This window comes from Marmota monax, unplaced genomic scaffold (genome assembly GCF_021218885.2).
Source record: "Marmota monax isolate L192 unplaced genomic scaffold, Marmota_monax_Labrador192_F-V1.1 WCK01_AAM20220418_F8-fsc00369, whole genome shotgun sequence".
Classification (NCBI taxonomy): Eukaryota; Metazoa; Chordata; class Mammalia; order Rodentia; family Sciuridae; genus Marmota; species Marmota monax.
The window spans coordinates 590,582-615,861 of record NW_026694197.1 but is presented as its reverse complement, the minus strand read 5'-3'; the positions used below and the strand labels follow the sequence as shown (position 1 = coordinate 615,861).

Genomic DNA, 25,280 nt, shown 5'->3' with positions numbered 1-25,280 from the left:
TAGATGAAAGGCACCTGGGGAACTTTGATGCCTCCTGATGCCTGGTCCCACCTCAGAAATTCTAGTTGACTTGGTCTCGAGTAACACAGGGATCAGGATTTTGAGGACTCCCCAGGTGTTTCTAATGGGCAGCCAAGATGAACCACTGCTTCATTACTACAGCTTCATGGCCACCTCCCAGCCTCCAGCCTCTTCCCCTTCTATTTAGAGTCAACTATCCTCCCTGCCACCACCACCCCCCCCCATCTTCCCAAGGACTTTTAGATTTTTTTTTCTCATGGCTTCCCAACTTTGTTGAAAACAGCACCTGATCACAATGGCCTCAGAAAGGAATTCCTAAACCAGGGAGCTGCTAAACCCAGCTGCTCACAGTGCTTCTGCCTAATACTGCTCTCCAGAAAGACCAGTCTATTTCCTTCAGGGCTTCTCCAAACACCCAAGGGGTCAGACAAGATCCCGGGAAGGAATCAGCAGCTTTCCTTACAAGAGCCTGCCTTGTATGGTCAACAGCAAAGCTGGGAGTCTATGCACGTGACCATGCTTCCCGTCACCAAAAGTCACTTCATGGGAGACAGCTGCCTATGAAAACTCACTGGCCATTGGGATTGACCCTGCAGTAACATCTTCATTAGAGCTCTTCCAAGTCATCAAAGAGGCTTCTGGTGGGAGAACAACAATAAAAAAAAATGTCCCCCTTTTCAATCAAGCCAATGTTCTATTTTATTTCTAAGAGTTTGGGACTCATGCCATTATCAAGAACAAAGAAAATGACTTTATAAATAGTAGTTTATCATTGTGATAGAAGACTTGAATTGGGAAGTAGGAAAAAAGACATCAGGAGCTAGTTCTCAGTTCCCACTATCTGTGTGACTGGGATCCAGTCTGGGGACGCAGGACAGATTTGGCAAATGTACACTCACTGTATGAAAAGTGAATCTGTTCTTTGGGCGACCCGCCCTCCCTAATCCCCCATGGCCTTTTTAGCTGAGACTGCATTCTCCACCAACCATGAAGTGACTTTCAGGAATCAAGGAGAAAGTGGGAATGTCCAACCATGCCGTCTCTACATGGGTCCACTGCCCAGAAACCCCAGGCCCTTCATGCCTTTCTATCAACTAACTGTTCAGCCAAGCAGCTCCCAGGGAAGCAGGGCACCTCTGGCTTTTCTGAAAACAGGAAGCCTCACCCAAAGGTAGGGCTTTGAGACAGACAGACAGGATGAATAATGCCAAACCAGGTTCACAGTTCACAAAAGGAAATGTAGTGAACCTGGGCCTGTCTGCGATGCTGGGTGAGAAAGAGCATTCCAACATGATTGTGACATTGAGGCTTGAAGTTATTTATGGGTGAGCAACAATGTTCATTGAGATCTAGACGCTCAAAGGGCTTTAAAAAATGCTCTCATTTCTAGACAAGTTTGCAATGACCTCTAGTCTGGCACTCCATAACAACTACAACACTACAAATGAAATAACATGTAACTTGCTCCCTCCTCCCTCCCCCCCCATCCCTCCCCACAGAAATATTCCTTCTCCCTCCAGAGCCATTCCTCCATTTGGAAAGACCCCTTAAAATGGCATTAGTCCAAGTCAAGATTCAACAGGACTCCCATGATGTACTTCACAGGAGCCCGCAGCAGGCAAGCAGTCTGCCCCACCCCACCTCGCCCGTGTGCTCCTGCCCTTCTAGACTTCAAGGAGACCTGAAATGTGGCATCCCCTTTTAGATTCAAAAGAGGGCCTTTGAAAATATTCTTCTAACAGGAATTTAATTTTGGAACAATGTATTGGTATATTTCAAGTAAACTCCTTAAGATTAAAAACTATAATTTACGCAAAATAGAGAGGATGGTGCTTCAACTAATGAAAGGATTCATTTCAGGTGTATCTTTAGTAATCTTTTTCCCCCCCATGGTCTTGCCAAATGATTCACTGAAGAAAAATCTGAACTGTACCCAATTTCCCAGGAGCACCTTGGGGCCTGTATCACAGACAATAGGCATGTCCTAGATGGGCCTATGAGAAAAATGCTCCAAACACCAAACTGATCATCAGAGAAAAGGTTATATGGTTGTGGTCTCTGTGCCCAGGAACCTGCAGCAAAAGAAAGTAAAAAGCAGTCCTTTCCCTTCCTTTCCCCTCCCACCCCATCCTGCCTGCTTCTCAGTGGCAACAAATTCAAGATCATTAGCTGACTTGCACACACCTACAAGACACCATCTATCTACCTCCTGGCCGCTTGGACATTTGCATGCTACCGTGTTCTGCTGTTTTGAGATCAACACAAAGATATTCTAAATCCACTGTCACTGGACTCCTTGTACATACATACTCTGAGTAAATTCTTAATAAATACCTTTATTTATTATTAAGCACAATTATTCACCTGTCGATGAATAATTAGAAAGGAAAACCACATCCTAGATGTCTTTTAAAAAGCAAAATTCCTGTGACGACAACAACAAAGGACAAGCACACAGAACCAGGCACTTCTGGCAAACTTGTTTTCTTCTTTTCCCTCCCCCCTCCCTCCCCCACTTAATAAAACTGGATGGGCACATTTGCCAGGATCTGTGGGTTTCATAACTTCAAGCCTTATTGATTAAAAAAATGAGGTAAGAAATTTCTACCTGAAAAGGAAAACTGACACATAAACCAAACCAAGGTCTTCCCTGGCTGCAGAGGCAGCCGTTATTGCTCTAAGTTGGAGTGTTTTGTTTGTTTGCTTTTAATGTGTATTCAAAGTCCTTATTGCCATTCTAGCTGGCCCCATGGTCGGCCAAGGAGAAATGGATGGGGACGGAGTTTGGTCACCTGCCCCCAGCTGGTCAGTCCCTACTTGCTGCCCACACAGGTGGTGGCTCTCCCAAAGCTTGCTGGGAGCCAAGCCTGGTTCCAGGGGTTGGGAGATGGGCTCTAACAGCTGGGGGAGGTAGTGATGGGGCTGTGCAGGTATGGCAGGCTGCTGGGGGCCGAGTGCACACCCACGGAGACGGGGAAGCTGAAGACAAACTGGGAGGTGGGGGTGGGGGTGGCCTTGCCCCGCTCCCGCAGCGGGCCAGAGGGACTGGCGGCCTCCGCGGCGCAGGTGGTGGCCAGCACCTGGGACTCGAACTGCAGCAGCTGCCCCATAAAGCTGAAGTTGGGCGAGATGATGCTCCGGCGCTGCTTGACGAACTCAAAGGCCTCCTCCAGCCTGACCCGCTTCTTCATCATCAGATAAGCCAGGCAGATGGTGGCTGAGCGTGAGATGCCCGCCTGGCAGTGCACCAGCACCCGACCACGGCAGTCCTTCACTGCATCTGGGGGGCAGAGACCAGGACGGGATTAGGGCAGTCAGAGGGCCTCATACTTCCAAGTGGCTGGTGCATGTGGCACAAGCCAGGCTGTGGGGGTAGCAGTGCTAGACTGGGGAGGGGGTAGGAAGACTCCAGAATTCCACCTGTTCCAGGATAATTTGGAGACTGAATCAAAAATGCACTACACTTGGAAAAAATGCATGATAAAGCCAGTTAGATCCCTCTATTCATTCAAGGGATTTTCATTTGCAGAAACAAAACAGTAACCCAATTCTCCTTGTCTTCCTTCCCATGGAAAAAGTCTTAACTACCTATACACCTGGAGCCATGCAAAAAGGTTCCAAGCATGGTAAAGGAATTGATTTTTTCATCCCTGCCCCACACAACACCCAGTGGACAGGCCTTCCTGTTGGGAGCAGGGGAAATGAGCATACTCTGATACACAGCCTGCTAAGTCCCATCCACAACACCAAGTTTGCAGTGGTTTCCTCTCATGTTTCCCCACCGGGTTCTGGAAGCCAGTACCCCAGGGCTATGCCCACCTACCGATGTACTCGATGGCTTCCATGAACCAGGAGCCAATGTCGGCCTTGTGGTTATCTTCCACTGGGATGCACTTGTACTGGTAGTGTCCTTCAAAGTGGTTTGGGCAGTCGGAGGAGACATTCAACAGGGCTGTGATCCCCAGGGCATCCAGCATGTCTCTCCGGGCAGCATGGTAGGCACTGCCGAGGTAGAGGAATGGAAGGATCTCCACGGGACCCCCCTGCACCAGAAAGGGCACAAAGGTACCCAAACAAGGTGAGTGTAAGGCAACCAGAGAAGGGACTGCAGTGCCCAAACCAGTCCCAGGTGGGCTTTCTAGGCCTGGGGAAAACACCTGCTGGACGCAGCCTTTCTGCTTTGCCCTTCCTGTCTTGGGGCTCTGAGAGGGTCGCAGGGCTCAGCAGGACTCTGCCAGCCTTTCACTCTGCTGGTGGACAGAGGAGCCAGGACAGCCAGCCTTATGGGACCCCCCCCCCTTGCTTAGGCAGCCCACCTCCCCATGGTAGCAAGCACCACACTGGCTTTGCTGGGCCTCCTGCAACATTAGGCGTCCCCGTCTGCCAGTCATCAAGCTATCTGTTCTGTGGTTGGCTATATCCAATTTGGTTGGATATATCTTCACTTAGCACATCAGAGACAGACGCCATCTTGGTCTCTCAGGCAAAGGGAGGGGTCATGGCAGAATTAGTGCAGGATTAAACTTGTAATGAGACTTATGGGGCAGAGTTGCAGGGACCCTATAACTTCACTCATTTTCCATCTAACTGAAAGGGCTAGAAGGGGTGGTATGCTTGGAACAAATGAGCAGCTCAAGCTGATTGTCTTAGAGAAAGGTGGTTATCCCTTTATGACCACTGGCATTTACAATTGGCTGGTGTGGGCGGGGAGAACAGCCTGATTGTTGCAGGGGACCAGGGATTCATGGCTGCTCCTGCTGAGAAGGGTGTTCTCTCATTTCACCCTATGGCAAATTCTAGTGGACCTCCTCCTCCTTTGTCCACTCATAACTCTGCAGGTCAAGCCAGGGGGTGATGTCTTGATAATTTTTCTCAAGTGAGGGTAATAAGAGAGGGAAGGGGAAGAATTCCCAGGAATAAATGGACTCTACCTAATATCCCACCCTAATACTCAGGGTTCCCCACATTCTCCTGAAATTGAGGCACTGCATTTGAAGCCAAAACACACACACACACACACACACACACACACACATTCTGAAAAGAAGTCTCCTGCTGTGTTCTTGCATTACTCTGCCCCTCACTCCCCAGTTCTATGCCTTAGGTCTACCTGGTCATGCAGAGGGGTCCCACAGGAACTGCAGCCCAGGTCCAAGGACTCCGTGGCACTGGGAGGCACAGGAGGAGGGATGGCTGCCAGGGTCTTGGTTTTGGAACAGAATTCTGGGTATTCAGAGGAAAACCTCTCATAGCCACCTGTAAAGGAGAAAGAAGTTCAGGTTAATAGGGGCACCAACCAGAACACCAGGAAAAAAAAAAAATTGAATCCTACCAGGCTAAGGAGGGCTGTTAGGATGGGGTACTAGTTAGCTCTTGTTGGTGCCACTGGGTGGCGCTGTTGGCCTAGATAAGAGCTACAGAGAATTTTCCAGAGAAGCAGGGTCTAGTCAGGCCAGGACTGCAACAAAGCGGCAAGGATGCTGGGGACTTCTGGAAACCTCTGAGAACTAGTTCAGTTTGAGAAGTGCAGGGGATATGCAGAGCACCTCCTCGGGGTGAAAAAGCACAGGGGACAAACAGCTGGGCATGTAAAGATGCCTGTGTTCCCTGGCTCCAGCCCTTCCTTTGGAGAAGTTGTCCAATATGGGGGGAAAAGGACGAAAAATTCACCTGTGACACCAGTCCTTCTGGGTCTCAGAAATGGAGCAGATGCCAATTGCAGCGCCTCATGAACGGTTGTTCCATCCACAAGGAGCCACAAAGGAGAGGAAAGGGCATCAATCTAAGGAAAACCCTCCTGTCACAGTACAGCTTAGGGGCAGGGAGGCTTTCCTGAGAGTTGGTAAGCCCAGGAAAAGCTATCCATGGATCATCTTCAGGGAAGGAGGACTTTGAGATAAAAAGGTAAAAGGCCAACTTAATTGGAATAGTGGTGAATAGTGGAATAGTCGGTGCTACCCAACCTCTACCCAAGGGACAGAGGTGGGTGGGGAAAACCCTGAGAAGACCCTCAAACCAGTGCATCTGACTTTCTCTTATCTCTGGGACTTTGCTTGTGGGGAACTTCCTATCTGCTGTCAATGTTTGACTCTGAATTTATTTTTATTTTGCAGTTTCTGTAGGATGAGAAATGATGTTGATTCAGTAGAGCCTGCATATTGAGAAACCTCAGCCCTTACCAACCTAACAGACCCAAATGGGCAAGTTGGCTGGTGGCCCCATTTGAGCAAACGCTCTTCATTATTTATGTCTGTGATATAGGGCGCCGTTCCCTCCCGCCATCCACATTAATCTTCCAGTGAGCAGACATGTGACCGTTAGTCAAGCATTTGCCCCTAATCCCAACTCTACTGCTTCAGAGGAAGGAAAATGATTCTTTGCCACATCATAAGGCTCACAGAAACAGGGCATCCACTTTTTCCTCTCCGACCGGAGACTCCTCTTCCCCTCTGCTCCCTCCCTCAGGATATAAATGGATATCTCTCTGGTCACAGGCCCTCCTTCCTGCTGAGTCATGGTGACCAAACTCCCTGCATGGAAAACCTGCTGGCCAGAGTAGTGCTACCAGCTTTGGATGTGCTTGGATGTGCTGGTGGCCTCAGCGGCCATCTCCTCCAGGGAGCACCACCTCCCTCCCATTAGAACCCCCATCTATCCCCTTCCATTATAAGACTGCCAACACTGCTGCCCAAAAAGCACGGGACAGAGAATGGGGAAAGAACAGGCAAAGTGGGCCTCTACTGAGAAGCTTCCGTCAATGCTCAGGGCAAGTGGGAACACTTGTACAATAGCTGTCATGTGTCACTCTCTGTACCTCTACAACATCTGAAAAATCTCAAACAAAAGGATCTTTGTATCCATTACATAATTTGAGGTATCACACATTTTTAGAAAAGAAATGCAAGGCTGTTACAGGGTACCAATGAAAGCTCCCCACCTAGAAGGCTAACAGTCTGCCCCACCTAAAAGCCAATGGTGAGGCCCGCGAGAAAATGCTCTTCCCATTGCAGAGGTTACAGGACCAGACCAGACTAAATTCCGGAAGGAGCAAAGGCTCTGCAGTCGGGATGAACCTCAACCCTGTCAATCCTTGGCTGTGCAGCCTGCACCCATGATCCAACATCTCTGAGCCTCTTCCCCACCTGTAAAAGGTTCTTAACCATTTCCTTGCACAGAGTCCCCGAAAGAATGATTCTTCAAACAGCCAGTGCTCTGCACTTGGCACTGGACAGGTTTCCTTTCTTGGCATCTAAGCTGAGGGACTCTCTCAACAGGAATCCACAAAGACCGAAGAGGAGCAAGGGGACTGTCATGCTGGCAACTTCCTAGACTTTTGATAGCCCTCTTTCCTGGGCTTTATTGATGCGTCCTGGGCAGAGTCTTGAGACCTGGTGGAGAGAGGAAGGGCAGGTGCCAGACTTCTTGACCTCCACCTTCCCTTCCTGGCTCCAGTATCCGCTGCCACCACCACCTCCCAGGGTCAATCAATTAGACTGGCTACTGGCTCCGTAAAACCCTCCTGGAGGGACCCAGAAACAGCTGCCAGTCACAAGAGTGGAAGACAAGGAACACAGGTCAGCTGAATGAGCAGGACTGGTGGCCCCAGAGGTGAAGGAGAGAGGCCAGACCAGGTCTCATTCCCCTCCAGGCAGATTGTTAACAGGACAGAGAGACAGCGACTGCCTGGAAAAGACAGTGTTAGAACCGAAAGAGAAAATGATAAGTGAAAAGTCGGTTTTCTCTGGGGGATTTGAAAGAACAAGCAAAAGGAAACTAAGGGAAGAAGCGTATTAGCCCAAGAGACAGGAGCACTGGAAGGTTCTCCTGACAGCAGTAGCTGTGTAAGGGTTTCTGTCCCCTTAGCCACTGCTAGTATTGGGGGGGGGGGACAGTGGGTGTCTGTGGCTGGTTGCTGTGAGGAGCCTAAAGAACAGAGTGCAAGTGAGAGCTCACCCACAAGATGGAAGAAACCACTCAAGTCCACCCTGGACATCACCTCTGGGTATCCTCTATCTTAAGGGTAGTGCCAGAATTCAGCTTGAAGCCAGACTCCTAGGACTTCTCCCCATCAGGAGCCTACCCTGCTGCCCAGCTATCTCTGCCATTCACCCATGGCCCGTCTCGTGGGCACTGCCTCTGGCTTCATCACGAGAGACAGACTTCATATGAAAACAACTGACCCACACAGGACTGCTGACATTTCACCAAACTCTTGCTCTACACAGGGGCTCTAGTGGGGTCATTAAGAAAAAACAACTAGCATTAAAGAGAGAGAGGTGGGGGGAGACTGTAAGAGAATAGGAATTAGCATAGTGCATTGCATTTAAAAAAAAAAGAGTGTTATCATTTCCTGTAACTTTTGTCCCAGGGGTGCATGTATCCCTGTTTGATCATGATGGAAATTCAACATATTTCTTACTGTGCATGGAAGATTTCTTACTGTGCTCCAAGATTTCTTTCCCTCAGTCCTTCCTACTCATTCCCATTTGTACTAGTACCACAGCCACAGTCCTTTTGGTTAATAGATAGGTTTAGATCACCAATTTTAATCCAAAATTCATTCCCCTTATACCAAGGAGTTTGGACTCTATCCTGCATCTTCAGCAGGTGCCCAAGAACAAATGGAAGCAGATTTAGGGCCAATTTTAGCTTCTAGCCGTGAGAATAAGGACTTTCTCTCCTAAAGACTAAACTTTCCCACCCTCAGAATATAAGGATTTCAGACTACAATGATCTCTAAGTTCCAGTGTGGTGTGCTTCTCAATGTCCAAGACCTACTTATTTCCTGGTCAGTTTTACCAGCTGCAAAGCATCAGGCACCTGAATAAAATTTCCTAACAGAAATGCCAATGAGTTTTGACCTGTTTTTTCTGTGTCCCAGTGAGCGTAATTTCATAACGGACTTCTTACTAATTTTGACCTATTTTCCCCATGTCCTTATTTAAGAATATACTTCCTATTCTTAAAATCTTTGATCTTGAAAGTCAAGAAAGGAGAACAGAGATTGATTTCCCAACTTAACTTGAGGAATTAACTATACCTACAGTTCAGCTTCCTATTCTCCTACTACTCACACAGCAAGGCAATTTTGAAAATTTAGCAATCACAATGACCCCCTTGCCACAAATTCTTCAGCCCCTGCAGGAGTAGGAGATAAATGCCTTACAAAGGGCAGGCTGATTAGCGCTGATAATATCACCTTAATAGGATTCTTAATGGAACCTGGGATGGGGAGGATTGACTTGTGGTGGTGCCTGTGATGTGGATCTTAATGGGTCTGCCACTTTTTCCCCACCACCCTCTCAATGCTCAGAATATACCACTGGTTCCCAGATAGGGTCCAAGGCCTTACTTTGGCCCAGCAAAAGAGTATGGGTTGTTTGAAGGTCATTTTTTGAGAACTTCACCACACATGAGTGTAAGCACCCATGTAAAGGCCAAGCAATCTTCAGAATACACCTGGGTGGGCTTCTCATCTTAGGACTCCACACTCAGGGAGACCAGCTAGTCCTCCAACTGGCTGACCCCTAACACTGGGCTGGGGTCTAGATCTTGCCTGTAGTCTTTCCAAGTCCTCCGGTGCTTTCAGCTATATTCAGCAGACTGGCTTCCGCTGGAGAGTGAACTTGTCTTCCTGTCATGCTTCCTCTTTGTTAGTCTGAAACTACCTCCCAGTAAGGAAAACAGCTATCTGGTTTCAGATGTTCTGACTTCTTTTAAAGGAATTTCTTGGCTTCTTAAATGGTCACCCTTTCTTTCTCCCTCAGTTTTCTGTGTTGGTGGGTGCAGTCCACCCCTCCTACAAAATCAAGGAGGAGCTCAAAGAAGCTTTGACAATCTTAAGAATACAGTTTTCACTCCCAATTTACAGCTACATGTCTTTAGTTACTTTTGTTAGCCTGCAGTGAGAAGACAAAAGTTGTGAGTTTGCTGCATTCTTTGTAATTATGTAAGAATGTCAATAGGGTTTGCAAGTTATCTTTAAGGCCTACCATTTTATAACTGTGAACACCCGTTGTGTTATGTTTGCAAACAGAAAAGCAAGCTATTTTCCCTTTGGGCACAAAAGGTACCAAACCTGGGCATGCCTAGGGCTGAAAGGGATAAAGAAAAGAAAGAAAACAGTCACCAGAGTAGCCAAGACTCCAGTGGTGCCACAACCCCCACTCCCATTCCAGGTATGGTCAAGCCCAGGGACGACAAGGGACCAAAGGATAAGTAAGGAAAGAAGAAACTGAAATATCTAGATTATCCTCCCAATTGCTCAAAACAGCTCCAGGACAGCTTTGCAATCAGGACAAGAACTGATAAAGGTCAAGAGGTGAACTGTAGACAGGAGGAAAGTCAACTAACATTTTTATACCTGCAATTTTTTGTGTACTTGATTAATTTGTTATTTGAGGACAGTGGAGGTAAGGAATGACTTCTTTTTAAAAAAAAAAAAGAAAGAGAGAGAGAGAGAGAGAATTTTAATATTTACTTTTTAGTTCTCGGCGGACACAACATCTCTGTTTGTATGTGGTGCTGAGGATCGAACCCGGGCCGCACGCATGCCAGACAAGCGCGCTACCACTTGAGCCACATCCCCAGTCCCAGGAATGACTTCTAATAGGGTAAGGAAATTCTGGTTTAAAACTATCAGGGGGTTCCAAAACTCTAATCCAAGGATTGTTTTTTTTTAAAAAAAAGAAAGGAATTTCAAAGATGAATACTGTGATAAAATCAGGAAAACTTAAAAGTTCTAAATTACTCCTAAAGGTGCCTTACTGGATTTTAAGTTACAGAAGCTTTTTAAAAACTGATCCCAGTGGGAATCTTTGACTAGTGAAAAGAAAATATTACAGAATTTTGGTTATTGTGTTTGTTTGTTTGTTTTAGCAAAACATGGTTAATACTAGAAAATGTACAGAAGAAGTATTGCTTTATTGACATTCGGTAAAGTTTATTCCTGTCCTTATGAATGCTTGCTTGTGCAATTGGTTATTAATTATCTGCAGTGAGTAACAAATCTCCCTTTGAAGTGGCAAAAATAGGAAAAACTGGACTTTTAATGAAATGCAGTCAATTAATAGATAGTTTGGGCTGGGAAGAATGACATCACTTCTAAAAACATCCTGCTGTTTTTATTGCCCCTTCCCAAGAATGACAGGCACCACTTGCCCCATGTCCTGCCCCTTTCACTCCAAATCCACCAGCACACAAAAATGACACACATACACACACACACACACACACACACACACAAGAGCCCTCATTTCCCAGCTGGAAAATAAAATGAACAACTCCAGTGGGAAGCTAATTACCCAACCCTTAATCAACTCAGGTATTTACTGAAGATAATCTAAGGCAGTGTTTCTTCCCTTGCTTCCCAATATCCACCCCCCTTAAGTCCCCGAGCCACGGTTCCCTCCCATAAAGCCCCATTTCTCTGCATGGAAGCCTTGTGTCTCTGGAGACTGGGAGCCCTGGCTTTCCTCCCCAGACCACACCTTCCTGCAGGGGTGTGGTAGCAGGCATTGACAGTTCCCTTTCTGCCCTCTCTAGGAATGCCTTTAGCAGACAAAGATGAGGAAGATGAACTGAGTTAATTCGGCCTCTGTTCAGCACACATATCGACATAAGCTCTGCTAAACAGAATGTGGCCCAGTTGACTTCGCAAATATCCTACCACCACTATACAAGGAGCCGGGAAGATTCTCCCACCTTTTAATTTTAGGTGCTTATTTCCAAGGGCAGAACTTGCAGCTACTGGTGGTGGCAGGGGTGGGAAGGGAAGGGGGTTTCCGAAGATACAGAAGTGACCCAGTGGTAGACACCTTCCACCTGGGAGGATATGGCCTGTGAGACGGTGGGTGGTCCTCCCTGCCTGGTCGGGGCAAACAGCGAGAGGCAGTGTAGGCCTCGGAGGAAATGCTTCTCTTCCGTTGGCCAGGAACCCTGGCCACCCACCAGAAGGCTGTCATTTTGCTCAGAGGTCACCTGTTCTACCCAGTGTTTACGTCAGTATTAGTCTCTCCCTCAATATCCAGCCCGGAGCCTCTTTCTGAATAGGTCTGGCTCGGGGTGGAATTGGAGGGGTCTGGAAGGTGCTGGGAGCCAGCAAGGTAAACCTTAAAAATATGCCTTCCTCCTCCGGAGCGGGGGGCCTTAGTGTCTGTGACTCCGGAAGCCCAGGGGCCAAGGTCCCAGAGCTACCGCTCCAGGGAGGTCCCCTCCGGATTTCTTTCAGGAAGAAAAACAAAACAAACCCCTGACTCCACGTGGGACTGAAGGCAGCCCCAGCCCTAAGGCGTTCTCGCGGGCCCTGGGTTCAGAGGCCCGAAAACCTACTGGAGCACTCTGGCTCTAAATCCGGAGGGACTCCAGGGCTGGCGACACGCACAACACCCAGGCCAGCTGCACCTTCCGAAGGGACGTGCGTCCCAGGGGAATTTCTTTCCTCTTCCACCGGCGCCAGCACCAGGCAGGGGAGAGCTCTCAAGGCCTAATAATAGCGCAGGCGCCCACCGTGGTGGTCCAGGCTGGACCTGGCTGCCCCAGGACGTTGGACGAGCGCTTCCGCGGGGCTTTGGGTACAGGCGCGTCGCCCAAGGCAGATCCTTAAGGTCCAAGCCCCTTCCTGTCACTTGCTCCTGAGAGCTGGGGGGTGGGGGGTGCTGGGCTCAAGAGAGGTGCGAAAGGAGGCTCTCACGCAAAAAAAAGAAAGAAAAATCAGCAAAATCGCCTTAGCAGTTCAACCACAGGTCAACAGCAGCATTTCCCCAGCAGCTGACAGGTCAAATGGTCAGGAAACAACTGCCAAGAACAAAGCCCCCCGCTGTTCAGCAAGAGCAAACCCGGCTTGTCCGCACTGAGATTTTGTTGTGCTTTTTGGAGCGGGAGGGAGGGAGGCTTCCGCCCCCATCTCCCTTCCTCTGGGGTGGACAGGGCCGGAGAGGAAAGGAAGAGGAGGGGGCGAAGTGTGCTCGCAGAGAAAGGAGCGGCTCTTTGATGGCGAGGGTCTGAAACGCCTCTCTGGTTCGGAAGCAAAGACCCGACCAGAGCGAAAGAATGCGCGGAATGCGGCAGCAGGAGGAAGGGGCGCAGCGCGACAGGGGGCGCCCCGACCCCACGCGCCCAGCCCGCTTCCAAGCCTGAGAGCAGCAGACCGACCCGTCTCGGCAGGTGCTACCGCGAACAGTCTCTCCGGTGACTTAGCACGCGGTTATTTCGGGGTTCCTAACTTCCATATTTGACAACGCACCCGCCCTCCGTCCCGCCACCAAGAGTTAGTTTCTCCAGGGTTCACCGAAATCCCGCACCCGCCGCCATCCGTTACTCGAGAATGGTGTCTAAACAAAAGGTTGTAATTCGCCGCCGCCCGAATAAGCAAGGGAGTAGAGGGACGGTTCGGCCGGGCGTACCCCTGTTACCCAGTTCTCTAGCCTCCAGCTCCAGGAGCCTGGATCCAGCCCCAGGCGGCGGGAGTTGGCCACCTTCCAGCAGAGCTCGGAGTTGGGCAGCGGGAGAAGAGTCAGAGATCTCTCCCCACAATGTCTGCAACCCAATTCTCATTTGTACCTTTACCCAGAGCTGGTTTTCAGTCGAAACTGCGGAGCCAATCTCACCTCGGGGCTTACCCCACTTCACCTCTTTACTCATCGTTCGGGTCCTCAGAGTCAGGCTCAGTGCAGGGTCACGGCAAGCCAACCTAAAAGGCCTATCTTGTCTCCTCCCGCACAGTGGTACTTGGGAGCATTTGGAGATGGGAGGACTCCGAGATGCGCCGCTCAGAGGAGTCGCTTGGGTCTCTAGGCCAGAACCGTGAGTGTAAATAAACGCGATATCTTTAGAACGCGTGCGAAATCGCAGGTGACCAGGGAAACGCGCCAGCGCTGTCCCTGAGGACTTGGAACTCGTATTCGCACCAGTACGCACAAAAACCTAGCAAACCCATGCACAATAACACGCACAAAGGAGCGCACGGGGATCCCCGCAGCCAAGAATCGCTCTGGATACTCCTTCCCACGTCCAATAAGGCACAGGCCACCAAGCCCCCCTACACCTACTCTCCAGCTTGCGCCCCAGCGCCCGCGTTTACCTTTGAGCAAGCAGATGTCTGTGCGCTCGGCGTTGCGACGCAGTGCCTGCACTACCAGGGACACGGTGCTGTCCTCGCGGAGGCTCTCGGCGCGCGGGCTCCGTTCGTCGTACACGATGACCGCCGAATAGAGGCCGGAGCGCAAGCGGGCGCGCACCTCCTCCTCGGCGGGCAAGATCTGCTCCAGGCTCACGGAGCCCTTAGCCCGCCGCCGCACTATGGTGTTGCAGCGCACGTTAACCGAACCTCGGATGTAGCCCGCACTGTGCGCCAGGAACGGTCTGCAGTCCAGCAGCAGGCACTTGCCGCCGCTCAGCAGCCCCAGGGCGCCGTGGCTGCCGCTGCCGCTCGCGCCGCCGCCGCTCTCGTCCCGGTTCATCAGCCTTTTGAGCACACTGCAGTCCATCTCCCGCAGTTCCTCCATCGTCACCATAGTCGCCGGGAACAGCGGCTGCTTGGGAGCGCGAGGAGGCTAGAGAAAGTAACTCGGGCCAGCTAGGCTACAGGAATGGGCGAGTGAGGACTAAGAGAGGGAGCCTTCAGAAGTGACGGCAAACTTGGCCCCCAGAGGCTCCCGCGGGCCAATCTCTACTCGATTCCCGCAGCCTCCAGGTTACATAGCAGTCCTAGCGGCCACAGGCACCAAAGCAGGCGGGCGCGCGGCGCGGAGGAGCGGGTGGCGGTGGAGGGGTGTGTGTTTACGAGAGAGGACCACCGGCTCCCTCCGGCTGTTGCCTCGGATGTGTTTTGCTGGTTGTGCTTTTCTGCTACCGCCCGCGCGTAGCTGTCGTTCCCCACTCGCCGCCAGAGCTCCGCTCACTGCCCCAACCAGAGTTTCCTCCCAGGCTTAAAGATTTATTAATGCACCTCCGCTCTCCCGGGGGAGGGGGAGATTCATTACTACCTCGCGAGGCCCCGCCTATTTCCATTTTCGGCTGGGCGCCCACCCCCCACACCAGCTCCCCGCCCAAGCCCTGGCCCCTCCTCCCGCCCCCTCCGCGGAGCGTGAATGGAGCACCGACTGCTGGCGCCCAGTCACGGGAACTCTACGTCACAAAGAGAGGAGTAAACAGGGAGCTTGGTGCTCGCTGCCAGGCCCATTCATAAAACTGAGACCTGGAGGAAGAGGGAGGCGGCCTCCGACCCGCCGGCGAGCGGCGACTTCAGGACTTTGTGAATGGAGCGCGGCGGCGCTTCTTGTTGTCCGTCAGCGGTCCCTAAGCCTCCGCAGCACGCTTCCTGCCCGACACGAGCCGCCGCGCAGCCATTCCACCCCGCTGCGAGGCGTTTGGCGCAAAGAAAATAGCTAGGCGAGAAGCCGGCCTTAACCAAAGCCAGGGTTCGGGTTTGAGATTTCCATTCCTTTTGGCCTCCGCGCCTACCCGGAATAGTCTCTCCCGTCTGTCCCCAATACAGAAATGGACAGGGGAACGTTGCACCGCTGCCCGCTCCTCGGGGCCTGGGACCTTCACCAATACTTACCGTGTGCATTCGGACCGGCGGGTCGTTTTTAAATGCCATTCTTCAGACGTTGGCTTAGGCATTAGCGTGATCGATAGTCCTCTGAAGCCATTAAATCAGCTTTATAGCTTCCCGAGGAACGTGGGCAAACCCCAACTTAGAAGATGAAAGAGAAAGTCCTCCCGCCCCAAGCCCAGTAATAGGAGTGAGGTGTGGGGTTTGTTGCTTTACGACCCAGTGGGAGGTATTAATTGCCGGAATGTTGTTCCTATGGAAGAGAATTGGGCGGCACTCCTATCCACGCTTCCTAAAAGACGTTTATTTAACTCTAGGGGTTGCGCGGGGGTGGGGAAGTGGGGGGAGATCACGACAGGTTCGGCTTTTGGAGAAGTCCTCATCCCCATCTTGCACACATTCATTTCTTCTTAGGAAATGACAATTAGGGTCTATGTTTGATGCGGAGCTAGACCCTTAAAAAAGAATGACTGGAAAGGCTTTTTATTAAACTCTGAGACCGATTCAGGTTGATTTGCATCCCTCTTTCCAGGTCACGTAGCATTACCCCACCCCCACCCTGTTTTACTTATGCATTTAATTTCCCAGAGGCCGCTTTTGGCAGGGGGTTTGTGCGCGCACGCGGAGGGAACCTTACAGAAGCCAAAAATTATTCGTCCGACATCTTGCCAAGTCTTGTTAGTGAAAATTAATCAACGAGCTAGAGAATTACAGGACTAGCTTACGGCACTGGTGGGGGCGGGTTCGATTATTCCATTTCAGGTTGCGCGCCAAAGCCCGGCCAAAGCAGTGAGAACCGCCAAAGCCGCCGGGTCTCTCCCACCCGGCTCAGCCCTCCTGGCTGTCCTTCCCCTTAGTCTTTGTTCCCGGCGGAGCCTCTCTCAGGAGGTCTCACCCCAAGGCCGCCCATCCACTCATTTGGGGCTTTTGCGGCCTCCACCTTTGAGGCCTTGGACCTGAGCCCCCTTCCCACTGCACCCGGAATCCTCCACCCCGGCCCGGGTCCTGTGGGCTGTGAGGTGCGTCGCTTTTCCCTGGGGATCTTTCCTTTTGCCTCATTACAAAATGGCTCAGTGCAGCACTACAAAGATCCTGTCTTTATTTAAAATTTAATGTTTTGTTTATCATGGGGTTTGGGCATTAATTTTTTTTAAAAGGTGTTGCGTTAAAATATTTCTTTTGACTACTGATTTTTTGGCGCGCCCCCGCCCAGTCCGCTTTAATTTTGCGCACAAGTCACTAGTTTATCCTCATCTCGGCCATGGAAAGGGCCACAACTGAAGGTTGTCAGGACCTGGGCACTCCAAGTGGGAAGGCAGCAATAGCATTGACTTTCCAGTGGGGAGTGCAAAACGGGCCTGGGTCCCATTTCTCATTCTGCTGGGGTAGCTGTGAGACTCTTGACCCTAATGAGTTTTCTTTCACTAAACGCCAGGAGTGCAACCTCTCCAAGGGAGTTCTCCTTGCCCCAACTGTCTGGGGCGGACTCGCTATCCCTCGCTGCTCTTCCGCAGCTCAGAAATGCGGCCCTTCTAGGCCCAGCCCCCAGTTTTCTCCCGGTTCAAGGAAACCCCGACTCCCCTACAAAGGCTTTGACAATTCATTTCTTGAAAGAGCCTCTGAATCTGAGGCAATTCTGGGCCAATTTCACACGTGTCGCAGAAGCTGGAGAGACGTCCCCGGGCGGCGCTGGCTGGCCGCGCTCTGCTAGCCTTTGTCTCCACTGAGCTGGGGCACTTCCCCGCCAGTTCGACCCGGGCGCAGCGTTCACGTGGCCGGTAAATAACAGTCAAATCCGGGGGGAGGAAAATGCCCATGGAACAAAGAGTTGCTTTCTGCACCTGACAGTAATCCATGGTGGCGAGGCCGTAAATCCTGCAGGCGAGTCACACGGAAGGGGGTGTGGGCGGGCGCGTGTGAGTGTGTGTGTCCACGTGTGCATACCCGCGCCTGCGCGCTTGTTCCCTGGAGGGTGACAGCAACTTCGGACTTAGAGCCCTTAAGCTGGGAGCTGCTTTTGTTTCAAACGCGATGTGCTGATTTTTAAAAGAGATGAAGGAAACAAAAATCCCTCCCCTCCTTCCAACTGAGGAATTAGCCTCAGCCGCTAAATTTCAACAAATGAGATTTAAATTACCGTTTTGTATTTATCCGGATACTGTGTAAAAACCCTAAATAATTTTTTTTAATTGAAGTGTGTGGGCCATTTGGTCCCTAGTCAAATGGATACAATGTCGAAGCTACCCAACACCCGGTATGGAAATGACATATAGCTGGTCTCCAACTGGTCTGCAGGATGAGAGTAGGAAACAATCAATTTACACGTGAACCTTGTGATCAGCTTGTCAATAAGCCGATCTTGCAGAAAACAAAGGCATTTGCGAGGAAAATGTTGTTGAATGTCATTTCAAAGTTAATTACTAAAGCATATCTGCCAGAATTGGGATGGGATTGCTCAAGGAGAGGTATTTTATTTATATTCAGGAGTAAACCTTGGGGTGAAAATACTTTTAAAAATTCACTGTGACATGTAAATCCAACTTCTCTTTCATCAGATAGTCCTTAGACCGACCTTATTAGTCACTGTCAGGCTCTGGCAAAACCCCTGCTCTTGTTTAAGAAAATTTCTTTCCAATTAGGAAACTGTGTGATCTGGGGATTTGAAATCTCAAACTGAATCCCCAGAGAGGACTATGGCTTCTATTCTGGTTTTGATGCCAACTTCTGACTCACTGCCAATGTACCTGAATAAAACTTGCCTGAAAAAATCATTAATGAATTAATAAAGTAGCAATGGAAAGAAAACTCCTGTGATTCCCACTTCCTGAACAAAGAACCTGAGTAATTACTGTGAGCTAATACAGGAAAGATCCATTTTACTTGGCTGTATTCACCCTCTTGTAGTAGGTAGGCTCAAAAGAATTGGGAGGCCATCTCATGCTCAAAGGAGAGACCTCTGTGCAACCAAAGGGTATCTTTAGACAACACTTACCATAGGACTGGAAAATGTCTTTCCTCCCCTGCTCACCTCTGCCCATCAAATGGGGGTGGTGTTGATATAGATATCTCAAAAGCATAGCTGAAGGCTTTTTGTTGGTGGTGCTGGTTTTTTTATTTTGTTTTTTGGGGGGAGGGGGTTGTTTGGTTTGGTTTTTCTTTTGTTTTTAGTGCTCACTTCACCACCGATCAGTTTAGCAGGCTCCATTTATGTGCTATGGACAAATTATTTAAACGGCTAAATTTCTAACCCAGGGACTCTGCAGAAAGGTTTTAACACTGAGCTACATCCCAAACCCTTTTTATTTTTAGAGATAAGTTCTGGCTAAGTTACTCAACTTGCGATTAGTCTAGAACTTGCGATCCTCTTGCCTCAGCCTCCAGAGTAGCTGGGATTATAGGAGTGCACTACTGCAACTGGCTGGCAGAAAAGTTTGAATGCATTGCTTCTCTTACTACTTTATTTTGAAAACTATTCAATCTAAGACATGCCACCTTTTAGCTTAGTGGCCTGGGGTAAAACATTCTCTGTTGGCCAAAATTTTCTCCTGCAAAATGAAGAGTTTGGACCAGAGAGTTGTAGGTCTAGTACATTTCCAACCCTGCATGATGCTGAGCAGGCAAACTCAAATCAACCCCAAACCCAAACTTCACTAGCCTCCTCTCATCCCATCCAAAACTTATGCATTAAAATGCCATACAGAAAGAGCAATCCCCAGTTCCTCTCTGTCCCTCCTTTAGAATATAAACTTATGGAGAGCAAAAGTCAAGCACTCATCATGTCCCAAACATTGATAAAACTTCTTCAGGTTTCTAAAAATGAGTTTTAGAATCAAATGCTTTCCCCCAAAATGGGCTCAACAATTTTTGTTTGTTCCAGTTGTGTGTGTATATAATACACACAGAGATATATTGCCGAGTGGGTGGGTGGGGGGTGACCTGTAAAGGAGATTGAACCCAGGGGCGCTTTACTACTGAGCTACATTTCCAGACTCTTATTTATTTTTTTTAATTTTGAGACAGTAATTAGCTTAGTGCCTTGCTAAATTGCTGAGGCTGGCCTCAAACTTGCAACCCTCCTTGCTCAGCCTTCTGAGTAGCTGGCATTACAGGCATGCACTGTGTCCAGCTAGCTGTGTATATTTTTATATTTATTTATTCATTCATTCAAAAAATATATTAAGCTCATGGGGGAAACAAATATGTCCAAAACACTGACTGTGCCTTCTAAGAGTCGTTCTTTCCAAGGTGTGGTTGCCAATGTATGTTGTTGCAGAGCGGCATCTAATAAATTTCACTAGAGAAAAAAAAAATAAAATTCCAGAAGAGGATGGAATTGTGTTGTGGGATTGGGGACATTGAGGAAAAAGGCTGTCATGAATAAAGTGCATTTCATCCACTTAAATATTATTCTTGAAATGTCCTTGACTTCGCTTAGGAGTCTTTTTTTCCTCTTCACCTCTCACATTCATTCTGCCCTTGCATCTCATATTCTTTTCCTTTCATTTGTTAGCGTCTCTCTTCCCCAGTGAGTTTGCCTGCTAAAAATAGAGGAGCAATTGTCTGAAACTACAAGGGAGCCAAGATGATGCAAAGGCTCTGTAGAAAATCTATGCCATGGACAGTGAGCTGACCTAGATGCAGGATAACTCAGGTACAGGGCCCCCTCTAACTTTCACTGTTACGTTAAGCTAGTCAGTTGTTCTACATGTTAATTTTACCATCTGTAAAACTGGGGGAAAAAACGTAATTATTTACTTTTTTCAAGACAACAAAATGTCTAAGTCAGCTTTCCAAGGATCCAGTGATGATGATACACTTATTTTGAAGTGTTTTGGTTATTCTTCACTTCACACATCTTGGCCTTCTGGAGGACTTGGTATAAAATGGTCAGTTAATCTTCACTGTTACCACATCACAGCTTGACCAGGAACTGGGAAGTGCAGGAGAGGATCCAGAGCCTCAGTTTGAGATCTGAATGGATGATGAGCAGGTTCCACCCAGCTAATCAAGTGGATTCAAAAACTTGGTAGTTCTTTAGAAAGCCTAACATCCTTACTTCTAGAGTGCTCAGGTGGACAGATGGGCCAAGAACCAACAATTTCTAAATGCAAAATATCCATCTTTAATGAAATATCATACAAAAAAACCCCACAAAACTTTGATGCACAATGCGATCAATCAACTCATTTCTGCTGAAATAATGGATTTCTGAAGTAAGGACATGAAAAGCCTCTCCGAGCTGGATGGGATGCCCAGATGAATAGCTCTGGAAAGAAAAAAAAAAAAAAAGGAGAGGCAGAAGTAGGGAGGTGCAAAAGGGCCCCCACCCCCAGCTTCTTGGTGGGCTGCCACTCTTAGATGACTCCTGTAGAATAGCAGCCCCAACTACTCAAGCAGCCAAGACACTGGACTCACAGGGCTGCCTTGACCATCTGCACCTTGTACCTACCTACTCAAGTTTGTTTCTCTTCATAGGATCTAGTCTTCTATATAACCCAGGTATTTGTTAAAAAAAAATTATTTGGGATCCCCAGAATAAGTATTACAAAAGTAATACAGCAAAGTATGCTATATTCTTTTGAAAAAAAAATAGGTTCTTGATTTTTCTGTTAGAATTAGCATTACAATTCACAGGGATTTTCCCACTGAGGGAAACACCTAGGGTCCCTTTACTCAAGTAATTGCATCCCCATCCTGCTCTTTATCTCATTCATTAGATGTTAGATAATTAGCACCCAGCCAACTTCTCTCCCCCCACTTTTTTTTCTGTTTTAGGGATTGAACCTGGGGGTGCTTCACCACCAAGCTACAACTCTAACCACCATTGTTGTTCTTGTTATTATTATTATTATTATTAGTTTATTTATTTTGGGTACAGGGATTGAACTCAGGGACACTCAACCACTGAGTCACATCCCCAGCCTTATTTTGTATTTTATTTAGAGAAGAGTCTCACTGAGTTGCTTAGTGCCTCAATGTTGCTGAGGCTGGCTTTGAACTCATGATCCTCCTGCCTCAACCTCCTGAGCTGCTGGGATTATAGGCATGCGCCACTGTGCAAGGCCCATTATTATTATTGTTGTTGTTGCTGCTGCTGTTGTTCTTTTAATTGCTAAGTTGCTAAGGATGGCCTTGAATTTGCAATTTTCCTACCTCAGTCTCATGAGTTGCTGGAATTGCAGAGGTGTAGCACTGTGTCTGGTTCTATTTTTAATCTAATTTATTTCTCTACCGTTCCTCCTAGATTCACAATGCTGTGTGTCTTCTCTGTCTCATAGTCTAGGGCTTCCCCACCAAGTGATCGGGTACAAGGTCTGTCTTCTCTTCTAGGAGATCAAGATCCCTTTTAAAGGACCATCTAGATGACCTGCACCTTGAGTCTGAGCTTTATCTTCTTCTGAACTGGCTTTAGTTTGGTGCCTTGAAAAAGAAACATAGGATATACCGCCAGACAGAGGCAGGTTTTGATACCAGTTTAGCCATTTAGCAGCAGGAGAACTCTGGGTTGGTTGACCTTCAACTTCCACATCTTTTCACTAGGAATGTTACTAACAACTTAGATTAATTATTGGGAACATTACTCAATGGACTTTATTCCCTTTGGTGTGTGTGTGTGTGTGTGTGTGTGTGTATGTTTAAACTAGGAGATGTCATTGAGGAACTATTTTGGATTTATACTTCGTTCTCCATAGAGATGCAGTTGGTGAAATTCCAGATGCATCTGAAAGCACAGGTGGGTTTGCCTGTCTTTAGGGCAGGCCGCTCACTTGGCCCAGCTATTAGTCCAGATGTTTGCCCATTGGTCAACATAACACGAAAAGCTCCCAGATTCTTTTTACTGCTTCTCATCATCCTGGACTGCTCCATTCCCTCATCCTCCCAGTCTCCTGATTTGTCACCTCTCCACCCCCATTATCCCAGCACAATTCTCATTGTCTCAGTCAAAACTGTGGCCTCTCCAGTGGGAACGGTACTCCTTCCAGCTTCTGATTTTCACCAACCCTTACTCCCTTTCACACTGATTTCTTACTGTTTCTTGCACAACAATGGTCCTTTCCTGCATTGTGTGAGAAATTTCCTTGATGCAATGGTAGTCTCCACTGAGGCTATCAGAGATCATAGAATAGGAAGGCTCTCAAGATGAACTTAAGATGCTTGAGTCCCTTGGTTTATTGAAACAATTTAAAGGGCCCAGTGATTTCAAAGGGAAAGGTATGAAGTATGTTTACCCACATAGGTTAGGGTGCAAGTGAATAGAAGCACTACACTCCCTGGTCAGTAGTTACTCAGTGTTCATCTGACCTGTGTTCTCAGCTGCATCTGTAGTCATGCAGGGAGTGTTGTGTGAACCAGGAGGCTCAGTAGAGAAAAGTGCCTGAAGTCAAAAGGATCCATTTTTATCAGAAACGTGAAGGGCGAGCATGCCTGCCAATAAATAGCTTGGTAAACAACTGTCGGCTTTCTCTATATTTCTAGGCATGGCATATGTAGCACCAGAGTGGACTACAACAGTGTCACCAATGGTGGCTGGTTTAGGGATAACAGCTGTCATAGTAGAGATGGCATAATCCATATTTTATAACTTGGTCCTTCCATCTTTTTCTGTCTCTAAGCAAGGTTCTCATTTGTTTCATCCTTTTTAAAACTAATTTCAAAAATGATATAAAATTTGCCATTTTAGCCACTTTTAATATAATTCATTAACATTAATGTATACACAATGTTGGGCAACCATGATCATTATCCATCACTGGGTCTTTTTTATCATACCAAGAGAATATCTGCATTCACAGTAACTCTTCATTCCTCCCACCACACCCTCCAGCCCCTGGCAACCTCTATGCCTTTCATCTCTATTAATTTGCCTACTCGGGCACCTCATATAAGTAGAAATTATACAGGATTTGTCTTTTTCTTTCTGGCTTATTTCACTCACCGTAGTGTTTCCAAGGTTCATCCACAGGGTAGGATATATGAGAATTTCACTCCTTTTTAAGGTTGAATAATATTCCTATGTTGAAGTATCTTTTATTTTTCATTCATTTTTTGACAAACAGTCTGTGCTGATGCCTCCTTTGGGGTATTGTGAACAATGCTTCTATGAGCATTGGCATACAAATATCTGCTTTTAAGTTCCTCTTTCCATTCTTTGGGGTATATACCTGGGAACGGAATTGCTGGATCATATGGTTAATTTTAGGTTTAGCTTTTTGAGAGACCACCTGTTTCATCCTTTTTAGATTTATGTTCAATCCTCATATGTCCTACTTAGTTTCCACGGCTAACATTAGTTTTTCCTACATTCTATAGTAAATTAGGTATTATTAAATATTGTAGCCAATTCACATTACAACCTTTGACTATATTATCTGCCCAGTAACACTGTAAGGTTTTTCCCCTGGATGTTGACAGAATTTTTCCAATCCTCAAGCCACAACTAGGCACAGAATACTTGGAACAGGGATCTGTTCACTGATATGACTTTGTGCTCAAGGAAAATGCCAAGAGTGCTACCCTCTGCTCTACCCAGGCTTCCAGCCTCTCGGTCCTATTTGATTCTTTCTATTCTTTCAAACACTGTATGGGCTTCACCTACTGCACCATGCCATCACTGTTGTGGGCTTCTCCCGTTCCCTCTCTATGGCTCTGATGTTTGCCCCCTGAGTACCCAGCAACACAGCTCAGCCTCTGGAGAATCCCTTCCAGATGCTCAGCCTCCACCTGAGACTTGCTGGTCAAGTGCCCTTGGGATCCCTTCACTCCATCAATAGTCCAGTAGCTTCACTTTCCCATCTGGCTGCAAACTGGCAGGCTTAATTCTCTTATGTGCTTTGTGGGACCTTCTAACCAAACTAGCTACTTCCACTCAGCTGAGGTGTGCAGAGGCAGTCACTCTGAAATGCGCTTACATGTCGTTGGCCTTTCAGAGCAGGATGCAAGCGAAAGGGCCCACTTCCTGGCCTGAGGCAGAATTGTCACAATATATATATTTTCCCTTTTAGAAGGGATATTTTTCGAATGTGGAATGAAGTGTGGTTAGAACATATTCTCTACTAGAATATGAGGTCAGGCAGAGTCGTTTTTTCTCTTCTGTTTTCTACATGTGAGTAAAGATGGATAAACAAAACATCCATTAAATACTTCACACATATGTCGCCAAAGGCTATTCTAGAGCAGAAGCTTTTCTGGGTGTTTGAAAAACAGAGCATCACTTCTCTGTCATTGGTCCAAGGTCAAAAAGGGTTAAATTGTGCTTTTTGAGGTACAGTCTTTAGATTGGTGTAAAAATACATACAAGTATATTTTTAAATGGATTGATTCCACTTGGAATTTATTAAGCCTCAAGAATACCAAATTGCAGAATGCTAAAAGTAAAGATTTTATTTCTTACTTATGAGAATTACTGATCTGGTACCTTCTTTACAATTGACTAAAGAATCTTAGGAATGGGCTCAAACCTCCCTATGGATGCAGCTCTGGCTTAGGATCTCCTTGACAAAATTCCTGAAGAATATGTATTGCAGGAGATATGTGTGTGTGTGTGTGTGTGTGTGTGTGCGCGCACGCGCGCGCGCATGTGTGCCCATGTGCACATGCATGTATATAAAATTTATTTCTTCTCCTTTTCCTTTTTTATTTAGTGAAGATTGACCCCAGGGCCTGTTTATGCGAAGCACTCAGTGTGCCACTGAGCTACACTCCC

The 25,280-nt window shown here is 47.8% G+C and overlaps 1 protein-coding gene across 1 annotated transcript; it reads right to left on the bottom strand.

Moving 5' to 3' along the window:
- Positions 1-1,766: 1,766 nt before the first annotated feature.
- Dusp4 (dual specificity phosphatase 4) lies at positions 1,767-14,973 on the bottom strand. The gene is made up of 4 exons (XM_046466390.2): positions 14,102-14,973; positions 5,132-5,277; positions 3,845-4,064; positions 1,767-3,301 (listed from the first exon to the last, which is right to left on the bottom strand). The coding sequence occupies exons 1-4, from the start codon at positions 14,532-14,534 to the stop codon at positions 2,916-2,918; spliced, it is 1,185 nt and encodes a 394-aa protein (XP_046322346.1). The 5' UTR covers positions 14,535-14,973; the 3' UTR covers positions 1,767-2,915.
- Between the last annotated feature and the right edge of the window lie 10,307 nt (positions 14,974-25,280).